Source organism: Desmodus rotundus, chromosome 1, assembly GCF_022682495.2.
Source record: "Desmodus rotundus isolate HL8 chromosome 1, HLdesRot8A.1, whole genome shotgun sequence".
Classification (NCBI taxonomy): Eukaryota; Metazoa; Chordata; class Mammalia; order Chiroptera; family Phyllostomidae; genus Desmodus; species Desmodus rotundus.
In genome coordinates, this window is record NC_071387.1 from 167022470 (window position 1) to 167046712 (window position 24243).

General features: G+C 42.5%; 1 protein-coding gene across 7 annotated transcripts in view; it reads right to left on the reverse strand.

The window, feature by feature from the left end:
* ARHGEF28 (Rho guanine nucleotide exchange factor 28) overlaps positions 1-24243 on the reverse strand; it is a 278654-nt gene that overhangs the window by 102562 nt on the left and 151849 nt on the right. Inside the window, exon 1 of one of the 7 annotated variants that reach the window (XM_053912657.2) lies at positions 14037-14360. The exons of the other annotated variants lie outside the window; for them this stretch is intronic. Within the exon in view, the coding sequence (XP_053768632.1) occupies positions 14037-14121 (85 nt within the window). The 5' untranslated portion in view covers positions 14122-14360. Of the gene's footprint in view, positions 1-14036; positions 14361-24243 lie in introns of those variants that run through there. 7 annotated transcript variants of the gene reach the window in all.

The following is a 24243-nucleotide window of genomic DNA, read 5'->3' on the forward strand; positions in this document are numbered from 1 at the left end:
AAAACAAAGTCAAACTACTCATTGAGAGTTACGTGCAACGACTCCAGGGCGTGATCTCAAGAAACAGGAGATCTTCTAACGGAGGGACACACAAAGCATGAAGTCAAACCACCAATGACTGCGTTTCTCAAGAATAAAGGGAGGGTTTCAGAAACGACCATGTTCCGACATGACTAAGTGGACTCGGGCCAGGAGCTCGCTGCAGAGTGCCTAGAGGATAAACAGGAACTCCGAGGGGATCCCCAGCTCACCCCTCTCCCATTATTCTCAACGCTCTGTAATGTGACCTGTGGAATTCTACAAGGACTTCCCGAAGCAGCACTTTTCATTAGCACGTGCTCGCTGTATTAGAGGATCTAGTTAGATGACGCAGGAGAGACAACCGAGAGTAAGTATCTTGCACACACAGAATGAAGGGAAATTGTTACGAGTAACAGGGAGGAGACAAAGGCAGGTGCAGATGCTGCCCTGTTTCTGACATTTACAACTACCCTGAGTATGGCAGGAAACAGTTAAGAGCACAGACCAGCCTACAGCCTCTGAAACCTGACTTACAATGAAACCCAACTCTCCCTCAAGAAGCTAGGAGCCCTGTAGCTGAAGGAAAACGTGGCCTACTTGCATGGTTATGTAAGAGACCAACACCCAGACATAAACAAACCCGGCTAAGGCCGCCTTCTGCAAACCTGCTGCTGACCTGGTCTGGCCCCCTCTGGGCGCCAGGCTCCTGCCTGCAAAACTCAGGCGAGGGCCTCTCAGCCCAGATATCTCTTCACAATGGCTGGGAAGCTTGGTGTCATTCATTCATTCAGTTTTGTTTTAAACCTAGAAGTTTAGGAACACAGCAGGATTTAGTCTTATCCACCACAAAAGGGGTAAAACATTTATAGTTTTTATTTTTGATTTTCAGTTGTAGTTTACATTCAATATTATTTTGCATTAGTTCCAGGTGTACAGCACAGTGGTTAGATAATCATAAACTTTACAAAGTGATTCCCCCGATATCTCCAGTGCCCACCTGGTACCGTACATAGTTATCACAGTATTACTGACTAGATCTCTTATGCTGTGCTTTACATCCCCAAGGCTATTTTGTAACTACCAATCTGTATTTCTGAAACCCTTCATCTTTTTTCCCCAGTCCCTTAACCCCCCTTCCCTCTGACAGCTGTCAGTCTGTTTTCTTTATCTGAGTCTGTTTCTGTTTTGTTTGTTTTTATTGTTCTTTAGATTCCAGATACAGTGAAATCATATGTTATTTGTGGGTTTATTTTAGAGTTCATTTCCCAGAACTCCACTAAAAGCGTCCGTCACAGTCACCAATGACCTTGCTATCACAGAATGCAGTGGCCAGTTCTCAGCTCTCACCTCACGTGACCTACAGGAACATTTCATACAGGTGACTGCTCCCTTTTCCCCTCAGCCTCCAGGATACCTCTCTCTCTCTCTTCCCAGCCTTTCCTTCTCAGTCTGCTTCCCGTTCTAGATTTGGCAGGAGGCAGTGCTCTAGGGCCAACCCTCAACCCCCTTTTCACTTTCCCCCTCGCCTCATTCCGCGGGCCATCTAACAGCGTGGCACCATAGGCCATTGCATAATGCCTCTTCGTCTCCAGCCCAGACCTCTCTGCTGACTTACAGCCATCTCCTGGATATTGCCACTGAGTTGTCCAGCAGCCACTCGAAGCGCAACAGAGGCAAAACAGAACTCTCGATTTCCCTCGTACGCCTACTTGCTCCTCCCAGGAAATGGCAACTCTTATCTTCCCTTGGAGTCACCTTGACTGATGTCTTTCACAGTCAAACAGATCCAGCAGCTGACCTTTTCTCGTCACCTCCACTGCCACTCCAGGGCAAGCCACCCTATCGCCTGCCTAGACTATGGCCAGATTACTGTCTCCTAACTGGTCTTCCTGCTTCTACTCTTCCGCCCTCCATAGCCTATTTGCCACAATGTAGACAAAGCAATCCTGGTACGAAGGAAATCAAATCACCACATGCCTCTGTAAAATTCTCCAATGGCTTTCCGTCTCATTCAGAGTAAAAGCCAAACTCTACCACGACCTACAGTGCTTTACTCAAATGGTTCTGGGACCCAGTTCTGACGTGTGTGTGTGTGTGTGTGTACATGCACGCAAATTGTATGTGCTGGTGGAGGCAAGAGGGGGATCCCACACATCTAAACAATTCTTGGACACCAGCTAGGTGTCCTACAATTCAACTCAATTGCGATACTACCTATAGGCAGCATCACATCCCAGAGATTAAGGGGGCTTAGTCCTACAAAACTGCCTCCCCTACCCCTCAACGTCATATACCAATTACAAGTCTAGGTTGTTACCTGTGCTTGTGAATGGCTACAGAGTGGAGGTTCTCACAACCCCGTCCTTGGACTTCAAGATGCCAATCACAAGTCCAGGTTGCTATCTGTACTTCTGGCCAACTATAAATCAGAGGCTCCCACAACTCCCTCCTTGGGTTCCATTAATTTATTAACAGCTCACGGACCTCAGAGAAAGGCTTGTCTTATTTGGGTAGCGATTCATTACAAAAGGGTGTAACTCAGGAACAGCCAGCGGAAGAGATGCGCAGGGCAGGGTGCCTGGGGAGGAACATCCTCTGAGCATACCGGCTCCCAGTGCCTCCGTGTGGCCATCCAGAAGGAGCTCTCTGAATCCTGCCCTCTTGGATTTCCAATGGAGGCTGTGCTATGGGCATGATTGGTTACACTTTTGCCCATTGGTGACTGAACTCAATCTTCAGCCCCTATCCCTTCTCTGGGGGTCCGGGGTAGGACAGAAAATTCCAACCCTCTAAACATAAGGTTGGTTCTCCTGACAACTAACTCCCAACCTTAAGTCAAAAAGTCACCTCTTTAAAATAACAAAAGACACCATTACCACCCTCATCACTTAGGATGTTTCAAGAGTTTTGGGAGCTCTGTGCCAGAAATGGGAACAAAGACCAAATATGTATTTCTTCTTATAAATCATGATATCACACTAAACATAACCTGCCCTCCTTTACCCTCATCACCCAGCCTCTCTGAAGCTGCTGGCGCCTCTGGCCATTTGCCCGTGCTACGCTCTCTAGCAGGGCTGCTCTTCTCCTGGATTGCAGATGTCTTCCCGCCTTCACTTTAGCTCTCTACTCAAATGTTATCTTATCGAAGAGTCCCTCCGTGACCATTCTATATATAAAATAGCAACCCCCTAAGCCCTGCTTCACTTTCCCTTATACCATATACCAGCACCTTGCATATTGTATCTGTTGTCAGCTTCCTTCCATTAGAATGTAAGCTCCATGAGGAGAGCAACTTTGAACGCTTTGTTCACTGTATCCCCGATACCTAGGACCATGCCACATAGTAAATACTGAACAAATATTCCCTGAAGGAGTGAATTCTCTCTCATCAAGAAAAGAATCTCCTTGCGCCAGGCATGACTAACATACTAACCTTTTCACGTCCGGTAACTTCCTCAGATTCTTGAGGCATCCTTATGGATTGCCCAGCTATTTTGCTTTACCCGAGGTTGTGATGGGAGCATTGATCTCATCCATTCATCCATTCATTCTCTTTTTCAACATGTGCTGAGTACCTACTGGCTGCCAGGGACCGTGCTACCTGTTGGGCCCTGCCCAGGGCCCTCAGCTTCCATCTATGACTCTTTAAAAATTCCTCAGAGCACAGTCTGGGCTATTCCCCAGAAAAGCCCTTGACAAGTCCCTAAACAGCCCCGTGGCTGTCATCTTCCTTTGAGCTGCCTGCCCCCTCTGTGTTTTGTCCTGTGTCTTTGACACTCTCAGGTGATAAGGGAGTTTTACCTTGCCCCTCCTGGTAGTCAGGGTCTGAACTAAAAACAATCTCCCATTGTGCAGAACGCCACAGATGCTAAGCGCTTCCCATGCGACACCATCTGGATGCCCTCTGCTAGCAGCAGCCCAAGCATATACTCTTTAATCTCTTTAAAACATCAGTTAGGTTACTCTTTTACTAAAGGAGTAACAGGATGATCTGGTAGATTTGAAAAGTAAAGGTATGGGAAGAATATGATCCAGAAAAAACAAAACAAAACATTAAAAGGGAGCGAGTAGAAGCAAAATATTAGGTACTCCAACAGCAAGTATCTATAGAACACCTGTTCCATGTTGGGTAATTATTCTGGGTTAATACTCCTATTACAATTACAATGAATCCAGCACTTACTATGAGCCAGACCCTGTCTGATTTACAGACACTAACTTATTTAATCCCCAAATGAACCCTCTGAAGCTATAATACTTACTTTGCGGAACTGTGGTGCTATTTAACTAACTTCCCAAGGTCACACAGCTAGGAAATGGCAGCGCTATGTAGGCACTCTGCTACGTAGTTCAAAGCACTTTATCTAAGCATTGGGGTTACTCAGTATCCTATTTCGAGCCAAAGAAAATGGTATTTGAGCAATGTCTGGTATTTTCCCATTAGGAAGTTTCATTAATGTGTTACAGTGTGACTTGTGCCGAGGTGCGTCTGTTCACTTCCTGGGCCTGTGTAATCCACTGCAGGAGATTTCCTGCTGGAATCCAGCAGTGTGAGTCTCGCTGAGAAAACATCCATAGAACGGTAAGTATGGGACTTACTGTTGTTGAACCACACAACAACATACAAAACAATCAAGAGAAAAGACTGGAAAGATAAATCAAGATGTTAACTGCTATCTCTAGGTGATGAACTACAGGTGGTTTTTATTTTCAACTCTTTACTCTCTGTAATTTCTAGATTTCCAACAATACCGATTTTTATATCTAAAAATGAGTAAAAACACAAGTCATATGTTTAAAACTTGCCTCTTTGTAAAGGAACAGCTGTGGAATCTCATGCAAAATAGCAGATTACCAATAAATCAACTATATCAGATTATATATACATAAATGTAATAGCTGGAAATGTTCTACCCAAGAATACACAGTATTGTTTTTATCCATTTGCCAGCCCTACGCTTCATAACCATATGGTGTATTGCCACATTCATTCTGCAGACAAGGAAGCCGAGGCCCAGGCGGAGTGATGAACCTGCCGACATTATTAAGTGACGGAACAGAACGCAGACGCTGTGCTGACACAGACGTCCTCTCGCACGACAGCACTCTCTCTCCCAGGCCCCCACATTCAAAGGGAACTCTGCCACATTCTGAAATGTACACACAGTCCTTTCACCAGTGGTCTGAGTGTGCTCCAGGAGAAAGAAAAAACCCACCCTCACAGGTGAGAGGGAACATTTTCAGGGGTAAACTGTTGTTTATCTCCTTGCCTGCTCTTCTCAAAGTTTCTCTTAGGATTTTCCTGATATTGACTGTGGCCTGGAAAATCTTTTGGCTTCACTCTTCTGAGTTAGAGTTGAGGTTACAGAGAGGATCCATTCAAATTCCAAAATTATCCTCAGCCCGGGAATTTCCCGAGGGTCATATATAAGTTAAAGTGACGGAATATTTTAGTCCACCATGCAATGAACCTGGGAGGACCCAGGGCATCTTTGTCTACCAAGCTGGAGTTTGTGACATCAATCCAACTGTCCAATTTACCCTCAGGCTTTACCTTGCCCTCCTGGGGTCCTGTAAAAGGAAAAGTGAGCCCTGGTAGGAGGCCTGCGGCCTCCTGACCAGTCCTGTTAACAACAGGAACAGCTGGGGCCAGAGGTGGAGGGATTCCACAGGTGCCAGGAGGAGAGCTGTTTGTCCGGCCCTCTCCCTCGGAAGGGCAGTTTAAACCTTCTACAAAACAACTCGCGACTTGGTGCTCTCAAATCAGATCCCAGAGAACGTCCTAGTCTGCTGTTTTGAAAGACCTAATTATCAAAATTATTGAAAAAGAAAGCAAGCCTTTCCCCTTGTAATGCACTAGAGAAGAAAAAGAGCTAGGGAAAGGGGAGAAAGGAAGGGAGGAAGAAAATATAGTCCTCAGAGAACAAAAATTTTCTCCTAAATCTTTCCAAATTCTCATGCCTAATTATAGTAGCACAAAGTAGCCTTCAAGGGGATATTTGTTTATGTGTGAAAAAGGACTCTAAAACATATAAATAACTTTTTTTCTGCCCTTGCTTCCCCTGAGCTATCAAGATGTTCAGTCATGTGTGGTGTGCAGACTTTGGTGTGATTAGGTTTAATCAGCAATTCCTTTCCTTTCGGACGCAGCTCTCCAAGGCCAAAAGCAAACTAGTCCGCAGAAAGGAAAAACGGGCAAATTGAGGGGAAGAAAACTAACATCATCCACACACCAGGGCACAAGCGAAAGACCCCAAATGAAGCGGCAGGACTTCCACGAGACCACTTCAGGGGATTCTAAACAAAAAGCCAAACAAACAAATGTCGTCATTACAAGACATACTATGAATAATTCAATCCTGCATAACCTTATGAAAAGAGTCAGGCAAATAAAAATGAATTTGTCCGCTTCAAAACTCACGAGGAGCTCCAACTGCCTAGCACCTATCTCTAGAGACCTGTGTAGTTTTACCCCCACCTCCCCGCCCCAATATCCTAAACAGAATTGAGTTCTACTACAGACAGGAAATTACACTAGCAAAATAAAGAACTCTCCACTGAAACATAAATTCTCTCACTTGGGTTTCTTTTTTAATTGAAGTAAAATTGAGAGAACATATTAGTTTGGGGTATCCAACATGATACTTCAATATTTGTATATATTGTAAAATGATCATAGCAAGTCTAACATACATAGTTTACAATTATACATCATTATACATAGTTACAATCTTTTTCTTGTATTGGGAACTTTTATGATCTACTCTCTTGGTGATTTCCAAATAACTTCCACTTATTTTTTGTGTTCTCAACAAAAACATTTTGAATAAATGAATGAATAAATAATGAAAGCCAAGCACTGTGGGCATTCCTCCAAATTCTTTGGGGTTTCTCCTGGGTTGGAAACTCTACTTGATTCCGAAACCTTGTTCCGTTATCCTGAGCAACTCTGGGCACCTCTAAGTGGGTTAGCATGAATGAGAGCTGGATAAGAGATCCATTACAATTCATAACCAGGGTTTTCCACTGGTAGGGAGAATGACATCAAAGGAATAAGAGTAGTTCTGCTGCCTGTGGGGAGCAGTGCAAAATAAGCCAAGGGCTACTTTGAGGATGGGTGGGCTTTTCTCACTTCCGTTTGGGGCTCCTAAGAGCTCACCTTGCAGGTTGCCTGACGCCAGCATGACAACCACCGCCAAGCAAGCTTGGTTGCAGAGCAAGCTCAAGCAGCACAGCCAAGGTGTCTCAGTGTGAGAACGGATCCCTCATATCCCATGGGCCTCTGAGAGGAGCAGGAAGTGGCTCAACCAAGTACTCGTGGCAGGCCATGGTACGAAGGAAGGGTCCCTGCAGAAGACATTTTTAGGAGAGCGTCTGAGCCAATGGCGGGGGCAGAGAGTCTAAGATGTCTGCAGTGTAAGAGCCAGGGCGAGGCTAAGTCAGGGAAGAAAAATCACCAGGTCATGACCAACACCAACGAGAAGCAACGACCACAGGACCCTGGTCACAGATGTCGTAAGCCTAGGAATAAAGCAACCATGGCTGAGGGAAGAGCCCAGCCAGCAGCTCTGCAGCAGAGACCAGCAGGACCCAGAAAGCATTCAAAGCTGGGCTCGCGTCCTCCCTCCCCACCACCCTCACAGGAAATCACATTCAATCCCAGCTTGGCAAGGAAGGGGAGGAGGAAGATGAAATCGGAGAGACTGGATAGCTTACTTACAGAGACTGAGCAGTTACAGAAAATGAGTATTTTCATTATTGCATAGGATCAAATTTTCTCTTAGACTAAAATATACCCTTTTTCCTTCCTACTGCCTAGAAGGTAGGACTTCATAACAAAAATCAGGTCTATTATAGACAAAAGAAAGAAAGACAAAAGGAGAAGAATCTGAGTGTAGTGTGAGTAAATCACAACACACCTGCAATATGCACTGGCTGCTTTACGCCATCCAGGCACTGGAGGTGTGAAGACGGGTCAGCTAGTCTCGGCTCCAAGGAATTCAGTGTCTCGGGGTGAGAGAAATTAGTAACAGCTGCAATTTGGTAATGAGAGCGCGATTACAGAATCATACACAAGCCAGCACAACGGATAAAATAATGAACTCTGAGGGAATTCACGGAAGGCTTCAAGCTGAATCTTCAAGAATGAGTCGGAGATTTCTAGCGGGAAGAAATATTCACCTGAATTTGCTAAAACAAAAATTAAATGGAGAGGGGAGAAATTTGCTGGAGATATGTGTAGGCAGGCCACAGAACCGAAGGAATTGAACATCAAAACCCTGAGAGGGAGGCACCTGGGCAGCCAGAGAGCCCCAGAAACTAGAACAAGGGCCCAGAACCTGGCAGAGCCCTATCTCACCATGGCTTCTGTTCGCATGACTGCAGGATTTTCCAGCTAATTGCTCCCACTCCAACACTTCCAGCACTGCCACCCAAGACGGAAGCTATCTCTCTCCAAACTCCAGTTGGAAGAATCCCACGGAAGGATGCCGATTCACCAAGTTTGGGTCATGTGCTCACCCTGGACCAAGAGCTGTGTCCAGGAAGCATGGGTGCTGTGCTTGGCCCACGTGGGTCGGATGCCCAGCCCACTGCATCCAGAAAGGGAAGGTCACATGAGAAGGGGACAGCAGCACTTGGACCCAGAGCCAGAGCCATGGAAGGACCACCCATGAAAGAATGTGACAGCTGTTCAATGAAGGGATGGAGGGTGCTAGGCTGACAGAACTGACCACCCAGAGCAGTGCAGCATGTGGCACCACTCTCCATTCTGCACGGTGAGTCCCCAGGGCACAGCTGGGCTACTTCCCGTCGCCTTGATGTACTCTATGTATGCTTCCCCCCACCGTCTGCTTGGAGGGCCCACCTGCCCTTCACCCCTTTCATGATACCCTCAGGCTGAACTGGTCTCTTCACCCTGAACTTCAACAGTAATTTGTCCTGACCTCCCCTATAGGATTTATCACTTCCTGCTTTAATGTACCCAAACAAACAACCACTGGTCCTTCCCCCAAACGCAGTGGTAGGGAGGAGCCTCTGAACACGAGGTAATGAATGGGAATGGTGCCTCCCTTCCATTTGCAGGGATTAAGGTAGAAATACACCTTGCCTAGGAATTTCAAATAGCCAAAAATAAAGAAAAAAAACAGTTTCAAATATTTAGCAAAGTATTTGTTTAACTAAAGGAATACATAGCTATGTGGTTTGGCAACGAGCTTATAATGGGCCTCCTTCCCTCTGCTGACAAAGGTAGGCTGCCAGGCAGAGAATGAAATCGGAACTCTTCCGTGTGAGTTTAGACACTATCTTCATTGTGAGCCAGTGCAATCTTAGCAGGTTAAGTCACCTTTACAAAAATGTTTCTCTTCCTTAATAAGGATTTCTGTAGCAACTTATTCCTCCTATGGTACTCAGGCATCCTTGGGGGAATTTCTGAATTGAATAGGCATAAGCACAGGGAAGCATGTAAGGGCAGTCAATGAACTTCATGGGAGGAAGGAAGGGAGGGCAGGAAAGAGGAAGAGAACAAATAAATTCATGACATGAAAGTAACTCAGCTTTAAAAATTATCATTAAACCTTCTCAAATGTCATCATGCCTTTAATACCTACTGTGTCAGAGATTATTTGTCAGACTATATACCTGCTCCCCAAACACTCAAACCCATGAAAAAGACCAAAACAGCAGCCTCATGATTTCCATCTCCATTCCCAACACACTCAACCTAACTACCTCTCTGTCTGGGACTAAGCCATGAACTTTCCGGGATACACTGGAAGCGCTCCCCTCCCATCTTTCCCCCAATTTGTTCTCAGCCAGCTACACAGTGCTCCAGTCATCTGTCCCTCTCCTACCCAAGCCCAGGATGTGTGCCAGCACGCGAAACCTGCACATTTGGGTGCACCAAGAGGAAGAAACAGCACTCCCGTTTTGCTCCTCCAGAGTTTCCACGGTCACCTCTAATCTTGGTCAGAGATTTACCAGGCAGGACAAAGCGAAGAAGGTGAGACACATTGGCACCTTTGAACATAAGGTAGCTGGCTACCCATTGAAGTTCAGCCTCCCTTACCTGGACTAAGAGGAGGTGAAACATACCGGGAAGAATGAAAGTTCTGAACTCAATGTCCCAGGTGTTGGCCTGGCCGTACCATTTATTAGCTCTGATCTTGAGCAACTCATTCCTCCACTCTGAGCCTCAGAGCCTCCCAATAATAAATGAAGGTACATCCACATCCGACATACAGGTCTTTTACAAGATAACATGTGAAAAATTCCTTACACACATATCACTCATTCATTTATCTCCTTCCTTATTCTACCATGAGTACCGTCTCCTGAATTTCCTGGTATGGATTTAGTTATAACTTTAAAACTCTCGAAGACTCAGTTTCCTCCCATGTGAAACAGAGATTGTATCTATCTTACAGAGTTATTTGGAAAATCATATATTGTTTATGTGAAGTAAGTACCATAGCCTAGTAAACAGTGGTTATTATGATTAATAAAATACCACATAAATATTAGTCATTTTGACTACGACTACAGAAGATTTGCCACTTCAAGGTCGTGAAGCTTTCTGATAGTCATTCCTTCCTTCAGCAACCACAGACTAGCTCTGCACCAGCAAAAAACAAAAATAAAAAGCACTCTGTCACACTGCGTGTCATGAGAGGTGTATGACAGGGGCTGGAGTAGGAGACAATGAAAAGCCACACAAGTAGATGAAAGGCACCAAGAACACTTCAACATTCCCCAGGTCCTGATGATTCATATTAAAGAATTCATCTTAAACACTGAATGATAATAACGGGAAACTTAGGTAAAGTCTAATCCTGATATATTTAAATCTTTGATTAATATACATTACATTTCTTGGCGGAATCTCTGACTGAAAGCAAAACCTCCGACACATACACAAAAGATATCCCAGCATTCCTGGGGTCCTTGAAGCAGAAGAGTCCTGGATGTGCCCACTCCCGTCACTGACCAGGCCCCTGCACAGCCTGTCCCGGGGCTGCCCGTGAAATGGCCAAGGCACCTCTGAGAACCCCAGGAGTATGTTTGAGGCAGCTTGGTTTTCACTGCTTTCACCCCCTGCTTACATCACATTCTCCTCTAGGCATTGGTCATTTCCAAGGGCACTGCTTCTGAGGTAGAGCCTGTTTTCTCTTCTTCTGAAGCCATAGAGTAAGAATGGGTTTCTGCTAATCTAGTTCCCCTTTTATTACCAAACCCTCTAAATTCCATGTCTCTCTACACAAGCCAGTTATGGGTATGAATATAAGTGTCCATCAAAGAACAGTGATAATAAGAACAGAAGGGTTATTAACAGAAAGATAACATAACATAACAAGGAGGGTCAGGGCAGCGGGAGAGTAATAGAAAATAAAAGAGAATATTTCTGACCACATATAAGAGGTTTGTTAATAAATTAGAAATTCCAAGCCCACAAAACCTCCTTCATGATTTCGCAGGTGATGAGAACCTACATTCTGAGAATGATGTTGGTAACGATTAGAAGGAAGGAAAGAATGAGAAAGAAATTCAAGTCACCTTAGTTTTAAGGGTTAAAATTATTAGATCATCCTGTAAGAGACAAGAGACGACAGTTCTTCACAAACTGATCATTGAACTGAAAAAAAAAATCAGCTTTCTTGGTGTTATTTCCACCACATGGAGGTGGTGTGTGTGGGTCTTGGGAGGGGTGGGGCCCACTCCCCAAATCCCCGTGCTAAGACCCCTGCAAACAAGGACAGTCTCTGTCTGGTCCCCACTCTGCCCCACCCTCCAGGACGGTGCCTGGCACTCGGGAAGTGCTTGTGGAACAGGTGAACAATTCCTCTTGGGGCCCCATCACCCTCACCTGTGAAATGCAGTGCTTGAACCAGGTCACCTCTGAGACTATGGTTCTGGGACCCTATCCAACTAACATCACAGCATGACCAAACCCCCTCTTCACAACTCGGTCATAACCACTGGAAAGCACAGGACACTGTCTGATGATCCCCAACTCTCTGAAGCCAACCTTATTTGCACTTGTCTTTTCTGTATTTGCAGCTAACAGTTAATCATTTTCATATTCCAGTACCTGCTTTCACTTGAATCGAGTTTAATTTACACATAGCTATGTTATGACTTTCTGTTGCAGCTCAAAGTGGCTGGGCTCCAACTTTGGATTTCAAAGGAGAGCGTGATTAATGCATTCCCTCCAACTCCACTGGACTCTCAAGGTTCTTCATTGGCCTCCTAATCATTAACCCCACGTCTCTCCCGTTGTTAGGTTACCCAAGGCCCCCAACAACATAGGCATCCAGCCAGCCAGCCAGGCAATGTAAATACAAAAATATATTAAGCAGATTATTCCCCCCAATTTAACTGGGTTGGAAATAGCACAGAGAGGTAACAACAGTCTTACAGAACTGGTACCTGCCCTCCGGAAGTTCTCGGTGCACCCAAACTACAAATACTCTCTCTAAAGTATTACTGGCTCAGTGTACCTCCCTTCACAGAAGTAACTTATAGGTTTTTAAATGTTCTATAACTTAGAAATAATTCCAAACTTGCAGAAAAGCTGAAAGAATATGAAGAGCATAAAGAACACCAATACATTACCTTGTCCCAGATTTACCTATTTTCAACACTTCACCCCATTTCTGTTTGTGTTCAGACTCCCTTTTCCACGCGCAGGTTTGTGTGCTCTCGTAGGCGTATTTTCCCCCCGAACCACTGAATGGCAAGTTGCATACATCACGCCTGTGTACCCCAGAAAAGCTGAAATTAAATTTTAAAACAGCATAACAGGAAAATAGAATATTGTGTAATTTTTTTTAAGTTCCCATGACAGAATTTCAAGGACGGCAGCTGAGCAGCATGGGAAGTTTGTTCAGGCTGAGGCTTTCTGCCCCCCCTGATGTTCAGCCCATCTTATCCCAGGGGCTGGCCTTGATCCCAGCCAAAGAGCAAACAAACACACACACCCCTTTATTTTAGAAGAAGGAAAAAAAGATCCTTGAAGAGAACCAGGTGTGTTGACAACTGCCAGCCCCCATTTTCCTCTGGGAAAAGTGTGGGGTGATGCAGCGGGTCATTCTGCTCCCCAATAACAATGACACCCACTTTCAGGAACACCTCTTCTGCTTGGAAGCTCAAGAAAATGTTCCTTTCTCCTTAAAAACAACCACAGGAGCCCCTGCACCAGACCGCCTTTCTTGTTTTGGTAAATCTCAGAAGGCAACAATCACAAGCCCCCGAGCCCAGCGAGGCTGGCCAGCAGATCCTCAGGCACCTTCACTGCACCTGAACACCACTGGCCCCTTGGTTTCCAAGGCCTTCGCCACAAAAGCGGGCTGCAGGGCAGGGAAAATAGCTGGGGTAAACCCACTCCACTGTTAATCACGCGGTAAAGGATTCTGCATACTTGGTAATTGTTGTTAATAAACTTTGTAATATATGACTGCATCCCCTGGAGATATACAAGCCTTCTTTTTGAAATTAGTTTCATAAAGTCCCTTCCTTAGAGCATCTATAAAATCAATAAAACCATATTAAAAAAGAACAAATTTTAAGTTACAAAATATTTTTTAAAGTAGTCACACACACTTGAGAACTAAAACACTGAAGACACAGAAACTGGCTCTCAAACTCACACGCAGCTCTCCTCACGTCCCCAACGGTCGGCATGTTTAAATCAGCAGGACTCTTGATTGTCAAGGTAACTCTGATTAAGTGAATCCAAAACATTACTTGGTACCAAACTCCCTTCATTTTTTTAAAAAAGAGAATTACACATGCACAAAATAGCAGAAAGGTAGATTCAAAGCAAAAGAAACATAAGAAGGAGTAGGGTTACCTCAGGAGTCTACAGGTAAAGTATTTACATAGTGAGCATTTTCTAAAGACGAGTATAAACACGCACCTCATCAGCAAACAGTCTGGCAAAGCAATAAGGAAGAAAAAGGTAAGAGTATGAAGATGCCTGGCTTGGCTCTACAGAAGAAAAAGAGCCCCTGCTCTACCTTGTTTGGACACCCTCCGTCGGATCTTCATTTTGGGGAAGGAAGGCCACGAGTAGTTAAAAGGTGAGTCTGAGTCAGAATCCATCTTTTTATCTTGGCAAAATGGACAGATTCAGCAGTGGAGACTCAGGAAGAACTCGGGCGTCCCAGCCAGGAGGCGAGTCTCCCATGTGATGTAAAAGGAAGGAATGGGGCTGAGTGAAAAGCTGGCGAACACGGGGAGGGAGAGGCAATAAATGTTTTGCTTCCTTCGGGCGTTCAGGCATGTAGACCGAGAAGGAGGCTGTAAATATTAAAGCCAAACTAGGGAAGTAAAAGGAAGAGAGAGAGGGAGCTAAGAGTCGCGCTGGTACATCACAGTCCAGTTATTCAAAAGGTCGTCGGGAGCCAATGAATCATTAACTCCCCTCTTCTGGTTGCTGGAAGTGGGAATGAAGAAGAAAGGTAACTGGGAATTGAAAGAGCTGCTTGTGATTCAAGAAAAGCTTCCAAAAGCAGGCGATTGTTTTGATCTGCAGCGAGAGTATCATTTCTCAGAAAAGCCATCCTGTGCAGAATTAGATAAAGGTTGAGGTTTATATGTGTGGACATCCAGGAAGAGCCATTCACGGGCAAATGAAGGACATCACACTCAGACAAGGATTTTTCGAGAGCAATCCACCCTTTCATGCCATTGGCAGGGCTGGCAGCTTTTCAGATCTAAGAGCCAAAGCAGCCCTGATAATTCATTTAACGTCCAGTCTCCGTACCTTTTTAATCCTGAAGTGGTTGAGAGCTTTACATTTCAACAGAATTGTACTCTCTCATTAAATTCAGGCAAAGTCATCTACTACTATTTAGCACAATTGAGGTATTTTCTTAAATTGTCACCAAGCTTGGCTGTTGATCATAAGGATTTGGGCGCCTGTGTAGCCCTGCTCTAAACTTGCATTTTATCTCAATAGAACTGGTGACTAATTTACCACAAACCAACAGTCCTTACGCAGTCTCCCTGAACAACTCTCCAGTAATTAGCATTCAGGAGAAGCCCATTACTGCCTCCCCATAAACTGTGACACTGTTCAAACTTACTTCCCTACTCCCTGGAAGCACACAGATACACGTGCCCCAAATAAGCTCACGCACAGCAACAAAGACCTGCGGTGGAAAAAAATATATATCCCAAGTCTCATAGGGAGTCTCTTTCAAGCATTTTTTTAGTGTTAGTAATAGCAAGGAGTATTGTGTGTTGTTCTGTGAGGTCGTCTGACACCCAAGTAAACTAATGGAGAGCAAAAATAATAGGAATACCTGTTCGATTCTGCAGATTGGGACCATGACAATATATGTCTTAATTAAATGCATCTCTTTACCTCAGTTACTTCCCAAATTGTTGGCACTACCGCGCAGTGCTGTGTAAGGAAACAGATGCATAACCTGCTTCACAATCTGCTTCATAATCCTCTCTGTTGGATAGATGTTGGGTGAGGGGCACAGACACAAGCAGAGAAAGGGGAGAAGCCAAATGAAAATCAAAATTTCAAAACCAAATGAAAATCACAATTACAAAAATTACCACTGTGTTTTTATATGATTTTATGTTTTTATATGATTTTATGTTTTTATATGGTTTTATGTTTTTATATTTATGTATAAATATAACATAACTAGAACAAAATACAACTAGAAAAAATTACAAGCATTACAACTAAGTAAACATTAATACATTTCTATATTGTGGCTTTTGCTTTGAATAATTATGTATTATTGCCTATAGATCAACTAGGTACAATTGTAATGATAAACTACTCTCAACCCTTAACATTAGGTAACAGAATTTTAGTCCATATGGATCTTTAGTGAGAAAACAGGTAAAATCTTGTAGATGGGTGCTTCCATTCACTCTCAGTTTTAGGACTTAGAACAGTGCCAGAAACCTTATAGGCAGATGCTGAATGAATGAATGAATGAATGATTTACACTTATTGATCTCAACTTGTGGGTGAGAATCTTTACATAACAGCTGTAGAATTTTTGATATCCTCACTGTAAACATTTACCTTGACAAAAAGTTACAAGAACTCTTATAAAGTGCTTAAATGTATATCTGTATTTACTCATCACAACTGTATCTATATTTGGAAAAAAGTCCTATGGGTGGAGAAAACCCACTTTTCTTTAAGACTCCAGGCAATGCTTGAGGTGTGCATAGGTCCATAAGCCCTTGGGCTACCTCGAGGATGCCCACAGACCAAAGGGAACCTCCACCAGTAGAGACAATCACCAAACTGAAAGGAAAGTGTTGGACTAGGAGATACTATTGTCTTTCTCTCATTCTCATGCAAGGTAAAGCTTTAGAGCCACTCAACTAGGATAAACGCCAGGTCGAAAACTGCTGGAGCCGGGGGCTCCTCTCTCCACCATCAGTAACAGGTAAGAACTTCAGAGAATGATGCAGACAAAGAGCTAGCTATGAAAGAACTTTGTAGCACACACTTCTATTATTTGAGATTCCAGGTAGACAGATCTACCTTAATATAACTTTCCCTGAAGCACAGTCCTTGTTAATCAATTGCAGATCAATTGATTACTGATATGAAAATTATTCTGACAATAAAACTACTAGAAGCACCCCACCAATACATGTGAAAAGCCTGACAAGAAATTTCCTAATCTCATTTGCCTTTTATTTATCAACATCTTTTAAAGAATGAAATGATTTCCACTACCAAGCCATACATAGTGAACATATAAAGTATTGATAGAAAATACTTGTGTTTCTACAGCCCTTTTTATTTTAAGGCCAACTTATTCTCTCGCTCATCCCAAAATTTCTCCTGACTGCAAGTCATTTATCCTCATTTTCTATAGAAATAGACTATTTTTTCCATTGTGCCAATATTTAAATTAATTGAAGATGTTATTTACATCTCATTCATATTCAGTGGGTTTATTTCTTTGCTCTTTCTGGCTGATTGCAATTGCAGTTGGCAGAGTTTAATGATATATCCTCAAGGCCACTCTCTCACCAAATATCAAACGACCATTACAATGCAAGTGTGAATGACTTCATCAGCCTTACCGTGCCTCCTTTAATTAGAAAATCCTTTACTTAGAAAATAATCTCCATACGGTTACAACCACCCAGGGCAGATGCTGCTGCCTTGAAGGTTCAGCTTTCTGACTTCCCTTGATTCTCCTCATCTAGAAACCAGGTCACCCACCTTTCAACCTTGATAAAATTAAGTCTCCTAAGAGGGTTATTTATATTTTGATTTGAATTATAGTATTTTTATAGTTTTTTTATCCTCCTATTGGGCCTCAAATTCCTGGAGGGTAAGAATGGTGTCATAAATCATACATTTAAGGAACCATGGGCCAAAAAGAAAACCATGAATTTTTGGAGCCATATATATATCTGGGCTCAAGTACTGGCTCTGTGTCCTACAAAAGGGGACCACAGCATCTGCACTTCAAAGATTTGTGAGGATCAAAGGAGGTAACAGTAAAGAACTTGACATAAGTTTTCAATAGGTTTAGCTTAAATATTAAAGTGTCTCTTTCATTATATTTCTCTTCCATACTATAAACACCGACCTATCCCTACCCTAACCTCAGAATAGCTTGATTTTTAAAACTGAGACAAGGCAATATGGAAAGAAGTTCCAAAAATATCAGACCAGGCGGAAAGCAGAGAGGAAGATTTGTTTTTCTTCTCTGTTCCCTTGTTTGACCACCAGAGACCACAGTTTTCAACACAGCTAGACACCATTCTTGAAAAAGTCATAATAAGTACAGACCAGAGGAGACAAGATCCCGAATTCTGGGACAAGCCTGTCCTGGATAACTTCAGCCAGTCCGGTGACAATTAAATGCAGCCTCAGGTTCTAGCGTTAGGTGAAAATCAGAGAAGGTCAAAATCTTCCTTCAAAAATCTGTTTGAAGGACACCATGGCATCGAAGTTCAACACAAGCAATTCTTTGTTGCAGAACAGCATTACTTTGGCTGGGCACCCGGGGGAGTGGTTGGCTTTCACTGAGAGGCCGAATTAGACAGAAAATGAGGATCTTGACAAGCACGACCCACACCCACAGGGAACGATGTGCTCACTTATGAGAAGCCGGTGGGAGCAGCACGTTCACACCTCCAGCGTCACCCTCACACAGGGACGTTAGGCTCACTGAGTGCAAACGTGGGTGGAGCCAACTGAGGTCTAAATTATTGTTCTCCCAACCTCCCCACCCTGTTTTATGTTTTTAACAGAGCCCACAAAACTGAATTCACATACATTACACAGGAATTGGGAGCTTGGTGCAACCACTGTTGTCATAATCTAGAAAGCTAGGAGTCCACCATTCATAAATCATAATTCATAATTTAAATTTTTTAGCAGTTCAAATTTTTCAAATTAAATTGATTAGGGTGACATTGGCTAATAAGGTTATATTTGGATGTCAGGTGTACATTTCTATGACACATGATCTGTATATTGCAGTGTGTGCCCACCACCTACAGTCAGATCTCCTTCTGTCACTACATATTTGACCCCTTGACCCTTTACTGCACCCCATCCCTTCCCTCTAGTAACCACCATACTGTTGTCTGTGTCTGAGTTTTGCTTGTTTTTTTCTTGTTTGTTCATTGGTTGCTTCATACCTCACATACGGGTGAAATCATACTTTTTACTTAACTTTTTCTGACTAACAATCCAATTAAAAAATGGGCAGAGGACCTGAACAGACATTTCTCCCAAGAAGACATACAAATGGCCAACAGGCATATGAAAGGATGCTCACTTTACTAGCTACTAGGGAAGTGCAAATCACAAAACCAATGAGATACCACCTCGCGCCTGTTAGAATGACTGTTATGGACAAGACAAGTAAAAAGTTGGAGAGGTCATGGAAAAGAGGAACCCTCGCTCACCTTACTTTTAAAATAAGATTGTTTTTTATTTCTCATCTACCTTTATTACCTTGATTTATTTCAACAAATAACCTGAATCTGCTTCAGAAGTTTTGATATGTCCCCTTATATCACTCCATTGTCTAAGAAAAAAATAGATAAGATCTAGAAATCCAGCAAGAGGACATTACTTGTACAGTGATGTACCCACATGTAGTATGAGAAGGAAATACCTGCAACACTTCAAGCCAGGAAAATAATAGACCTTCTGACTGAAGCAACCTATTACAGAGCTCTGCTGTCAACGCCTCCACCAGCATTTTGTATTGCTGTAGCTACTGGCTCTACTCAGATGATTCTCGTAAGAGAAAAAGATCCTTGGTGAATACCATTGTGTTTTAAACACTGGAGTTCCTGGGCATAACCTGAAAGAAAAGAATTAGGACAAGTTGCCTAAGTTTTTCTGAACAATAAATGATGAGGGACTTTGAAATTATCTTGGAGAGGCAGCTGAGGATAGTGGGTGTGAGGGGCCCTGGCAGTGGAAGCAAGGACACGAGCAACGAGTCTGGACAGAGAAAGGGCTGAAGGAGCAGGAACGTATCTTGTGATGGTCTCAGGAGAAAAACTTCCTTATGGTAGGAAGAACGGAGACACGTAGGGACAGCAACATCTACAATTACATTTTAGGGTTATTCTGATAATGCTCCAATTCCAAGTTTCCCAAATATGCCAAAAATGTTTCTAACATGCCACATACTTATCCACATTCTTATTAGTTTTAACATTCACAGTTAAACTTGTTGTTCTATAGGCTTTCATTTGGTTATTCACATGTAAATAAGTTAACTATGAGGTATAAAATGAGCAAAGGATTTAAACAGTTTAACATAAAACTCGAAACTGTCAATGATGCAGTTCTGAAGCCAAAGTTCACACCAAGTATAACGATGGCTCCTCTTGTCTATGCTACTGGATGAAACAGTGTTGCTTCTAGGTCCTCTCAACTAACAGGGCGGGGAAATGCATATGTGAATATACACATATCTACAAATATTTCTCTGCACAACCATGCTTATCTACATTAAGTGGTCATGAGTGCTTACTGATGCCTACAACTCCACTCCAGTAGCCTGTGAACCATTCTAGCCTCTGCCCCCTGCTTGTCTATAAACGCCCACTCCAAGAATGAGAAACCTGGCACCTACTATCCATAATCCACTTATTTGGTTGTTCGTTTCCTGTACTCACTGATAATGGATCGGAATTGTTAACCTGTACCCCATGGGAACAACTTCGTTGCCTAGACGACAGCCTCTTTCACCTTGATTCTTACAGACCGCACTCATTTCCGCAGGTACTGAGGTCTGCGTCCCTCTGCCCCCACAGTAAGGTGTGTCATGCCTTTTTAGTGGTTAGATTTTTTGGCCACCTTCTGCATTTCATCACAGGATCCTCCAAATTCTTACTCTTTTTTATTTGCACACACGAACCTTCCCTGCGTCCATATGTTCTGTGGGTTTTGACCAACACAGGGTCATGTATCCAGCATTACAGTATCACAAGGAACACGTCCACCTCCCTAAACCAACAGCCACAGTGACAGGACATGCAGGAAAGACACAGAAGCCCACGGAAAGAGCTCCCATTGCCAAGGCTAGAGCACTCTGAACAACAATTAAAGTAGTCCTAGATTAGTACCCAAAGTATAAAATAAATACCCATGAATCCACACGGAATTGAATAAAAATAAGTGGGAGGATGTAAGTCTCCCATATAGAAAAATTCCAAAATAGCTTCTGTAGCTATTTTACCCACAAGGAGGTATATAGATAACTTCCTAACTCATGAAGTCTGAGGCACAAAGAGTATAGTATGGAAAGAGCAATTTCACCGCAGAGGAACCTGACAACCCTACCTGTGCCAGGTAATCGAGGTCATCAAAAACAGTGATAAGTATATACCATTGATATGACGTTGGTATATACCATTGATATGGTATAAGTATATACCATTGATATGATGAACAAGAGGCACTTTACCTCTGTGGACTTCCTCTCAGAACCCATAACCCCGGTTTAATGATGGAAAAATACCATTTGAGAGACATTCTACAAAATACCTGAGCCAGACTCCTAAAGCTGTCAAGGTCATCAAAAACAAGGCAAGTTCAAGAAATTCTCCCAGCCAAGAGAAGTCTAAGGAAACACAACAACTAAAGGTAATGTAGTGTCCTGGGACAGAAAAGGAAATTAGATAAAAGCTTTAAAAAGTCTCAATGTAGACTTTATTCAACAATAATGTATCAATGCTGGTTTATTGTCAACAAATGTAGCATAATAATATACGATATTAATAGCAGGAGAAACTGGGGAAGTGGAGAAATGGGCAAATGGAGACTCTATATTATTCTTAAAACTTTTCTGTAAATCTAAAACTGTTCTAAAAAATAAAGTTTAAAAATTTTAAAGTATGGAGACAAAAACTACAGAATCTATGTTGCTTAAATGTTTGGAATTCATGTTAAAAGAATGTTTGCATCACTTAGATGTATAGAATTTGAGTCAAGTATAAAATTCCATTTCCTTTTGCATAAAACTGTATTAAGTGAAGTTACCGTGTAACTCTGAGGGAACTAATTAGACATTAAAAATTACATGCAGAAAATAATTTTAATTTTTTGGAAACAAATAGTGTCTCTTTGGGGTTAATACTGCCCAAGAGTTAACCTCAATGAGAAGCTCCTATGTGGCACCTGTGGCCAGGTGAGTCTACCCCGGTTAGATCAGTGGAAATCCTCTTGGCAGACCAATCTCAAGAACCTGGACAATACCCAGCTAGCTCACTTGAAGTTTTCTTGTCAAGTTCTAGATACCTTTTAACTTCACTCTTTATTCTGATCTTTCGCTTGTGATTTTAAATGTTATAAAGAAAGAGCAGATTATTTGCTATTGGATCTCCTATTTGACCTCTAATTGTATCACTTCTCTATGTTTTAACTACACATATTCTTCATCAGAATCTCATGCAGAGAATAAATTCTTTTGGCTTTCTTGCCTATGTCTGAAGTAAGGGGCCGTGTTTCATAAAAATGCCTTCTAAATGAGCCACTCTAAAAGTTAAAGCAAATTGTCCCAATAAATTGTTAGAGCTTGTACTCCCCAGCACGAAAGCTAGGCAGAATCTTAATCACCCTCAAGTCCCTTGCAGGGGATTAACCATGACACTCAGTATGAAGCAGGCCTAAATGCACATAAACACACTCACACTGCAATCAAGCCCACAGCCTGGGCTTCCTCCATGAGGGCGGGGCTTTCATTACGTGTGTGTACGCACAGGTTTTCTGAAATGTTGCAACACCAGAAGAAGGGAGGCAATTCCTGAGTGAAATTTTAACTTTCCATATAAAAATGTTATAAATGCTATTTCCAGAATATAGTTCATATTTTTCACTTGTTTCATAATTAGTTGTCATTTCCTAAAGTGTTATAGCTGTTTGAAATTTATAAGCTAAACATTTGATTTAAACATCAACATAGAATCTTTAGAAATGGAACCTGTGGAATTAACTTATTCACTAAGCTTCTTTACTTGGAGTTGAAGATATTATTTTGGAGAATAAAAAATTTAGAAATCAGAGAAGAAATTGCCATCTCCCCTCCCTCAATTACGGTTTAGAGATTAAGGTGGATAGTAAGATGGGAAAGGCGATTTAGATTGTACCGCAGGTACTAATGCCAAAAGCATCAGGCATCATCATGAAGCCCTTATAACGTTAGTGTAAACCCAACTTCCCTTCATCCCAATCGGTGCACCTCGAAGTCAATCATCTCATTAAGGTTCAAGTAGTTAGGAAACTTTTTCAATAACTTTTCCCCAAAGTTTTCACATTTCCCACAGATCTACAATGATATCAATGGTAATAATCCTTAAAAGTTTGCAAACCTAATACAAATTGGTTTCCATTGATTGCTCTTATAATCTAAATTCCAAAAATACAGAAAACCCAGTGAGTCAAGAGTGATTTCAGAAGAGCAAAGTTCCCTTAAGTTAATGAACTTTGTCCATGGTTGTCAACCTGGGCCACACCTGAGAATCACCTGGGTGCCTTTAGAAGTCTTGCAGTGCAGGCGACACTCCAGACCAATTCAATTAGACTTCCTTAGGGGTGGATCCAGTCTCTGGTATCGTTATGGCTTCACAATAACGCCAATGAAATTAAAACTCGAAGAGTTTAGAACCATAGGATAACTGAGTGCTTAGATTAGCAACTCTTGACTCACTTTCCTTTGGCTTTTTTTTTAAACCTTAGTGAGCAAACATTGAGTAGGACATTAGACCCACCACTGCGTCCTAGACTTGGAAATTACAATTTAAGATAGGATTTTTTATCAGGAAAAAGGCGGTATGATGCACTATCCACTTCTAGTAAGGCTTTGGTTTCTTCCTGTTCCCTAGGCCATAGTATATATTAACCTAAAAATTCCCCAAATTCTTTCTTCTAATTTATGGGATAAAAGTCTGCCAATAAATACTCCAATTGTCTAATTTAATTAAAAAATGCTTGACTTGCATTCCACAGGGAGAATTTTATCCAAACAATGAAGCCACAAATATAAAAGGCAGGACATTTGTGATAAGAGAACAAAATTGTGCTTGTAATACTCGGTGGAATTCCAGTAAGTCAGGAATTTCTTCTACCAAACAGTTTTTAAAACTTCAATTGCAGTAAGAAAATTTCACTGAAGTTAACTAACAAAAGGAATAAAATTTGAGTCAACTTTTACAGATAACTTCGCATTCCCGTTGGTCTTCTTGGGACATTTTTCCACCCCCAGACCCTTGACTTCTTTCTTTCCTTCCTTCTTTCTTTCTTCCCTTCCTTCTTCTATCCTTTCTTTCTTTCCTTTAGCTTTTTATTTATTTCATTAGTTTTCATTGAATTTATTGGGGTGACACTGGTTCTTGTGAACCCACACAGGTTTTACGTGTACAACTCAACAAAACATCACCTGCACACTGCATCATGTGCCCATCACCCCAAGCAAAGTTTCTTCTGGTCCCCATTTTCCCCCCATTTGCCCAACTTCACCTACCCCCAGCTTTCCCCTGCCTATCACCACACTGTTGTCTGTGTGTCATATAAATGGGGTTTTGGGCGGGGTTTATTGCTTAATCTCGTCACCTTCTTTAATCCAGTCCTCTAAACCCCTCCTTTCTGTCAGCTGCCAGGCTGCTGCACGTGTCAGTGCCTCTGTTTCTATTTTGTCCATCCAGTTTATTTTGTTCATTACATTCCACATCTAAGTGAGGTCATATGGT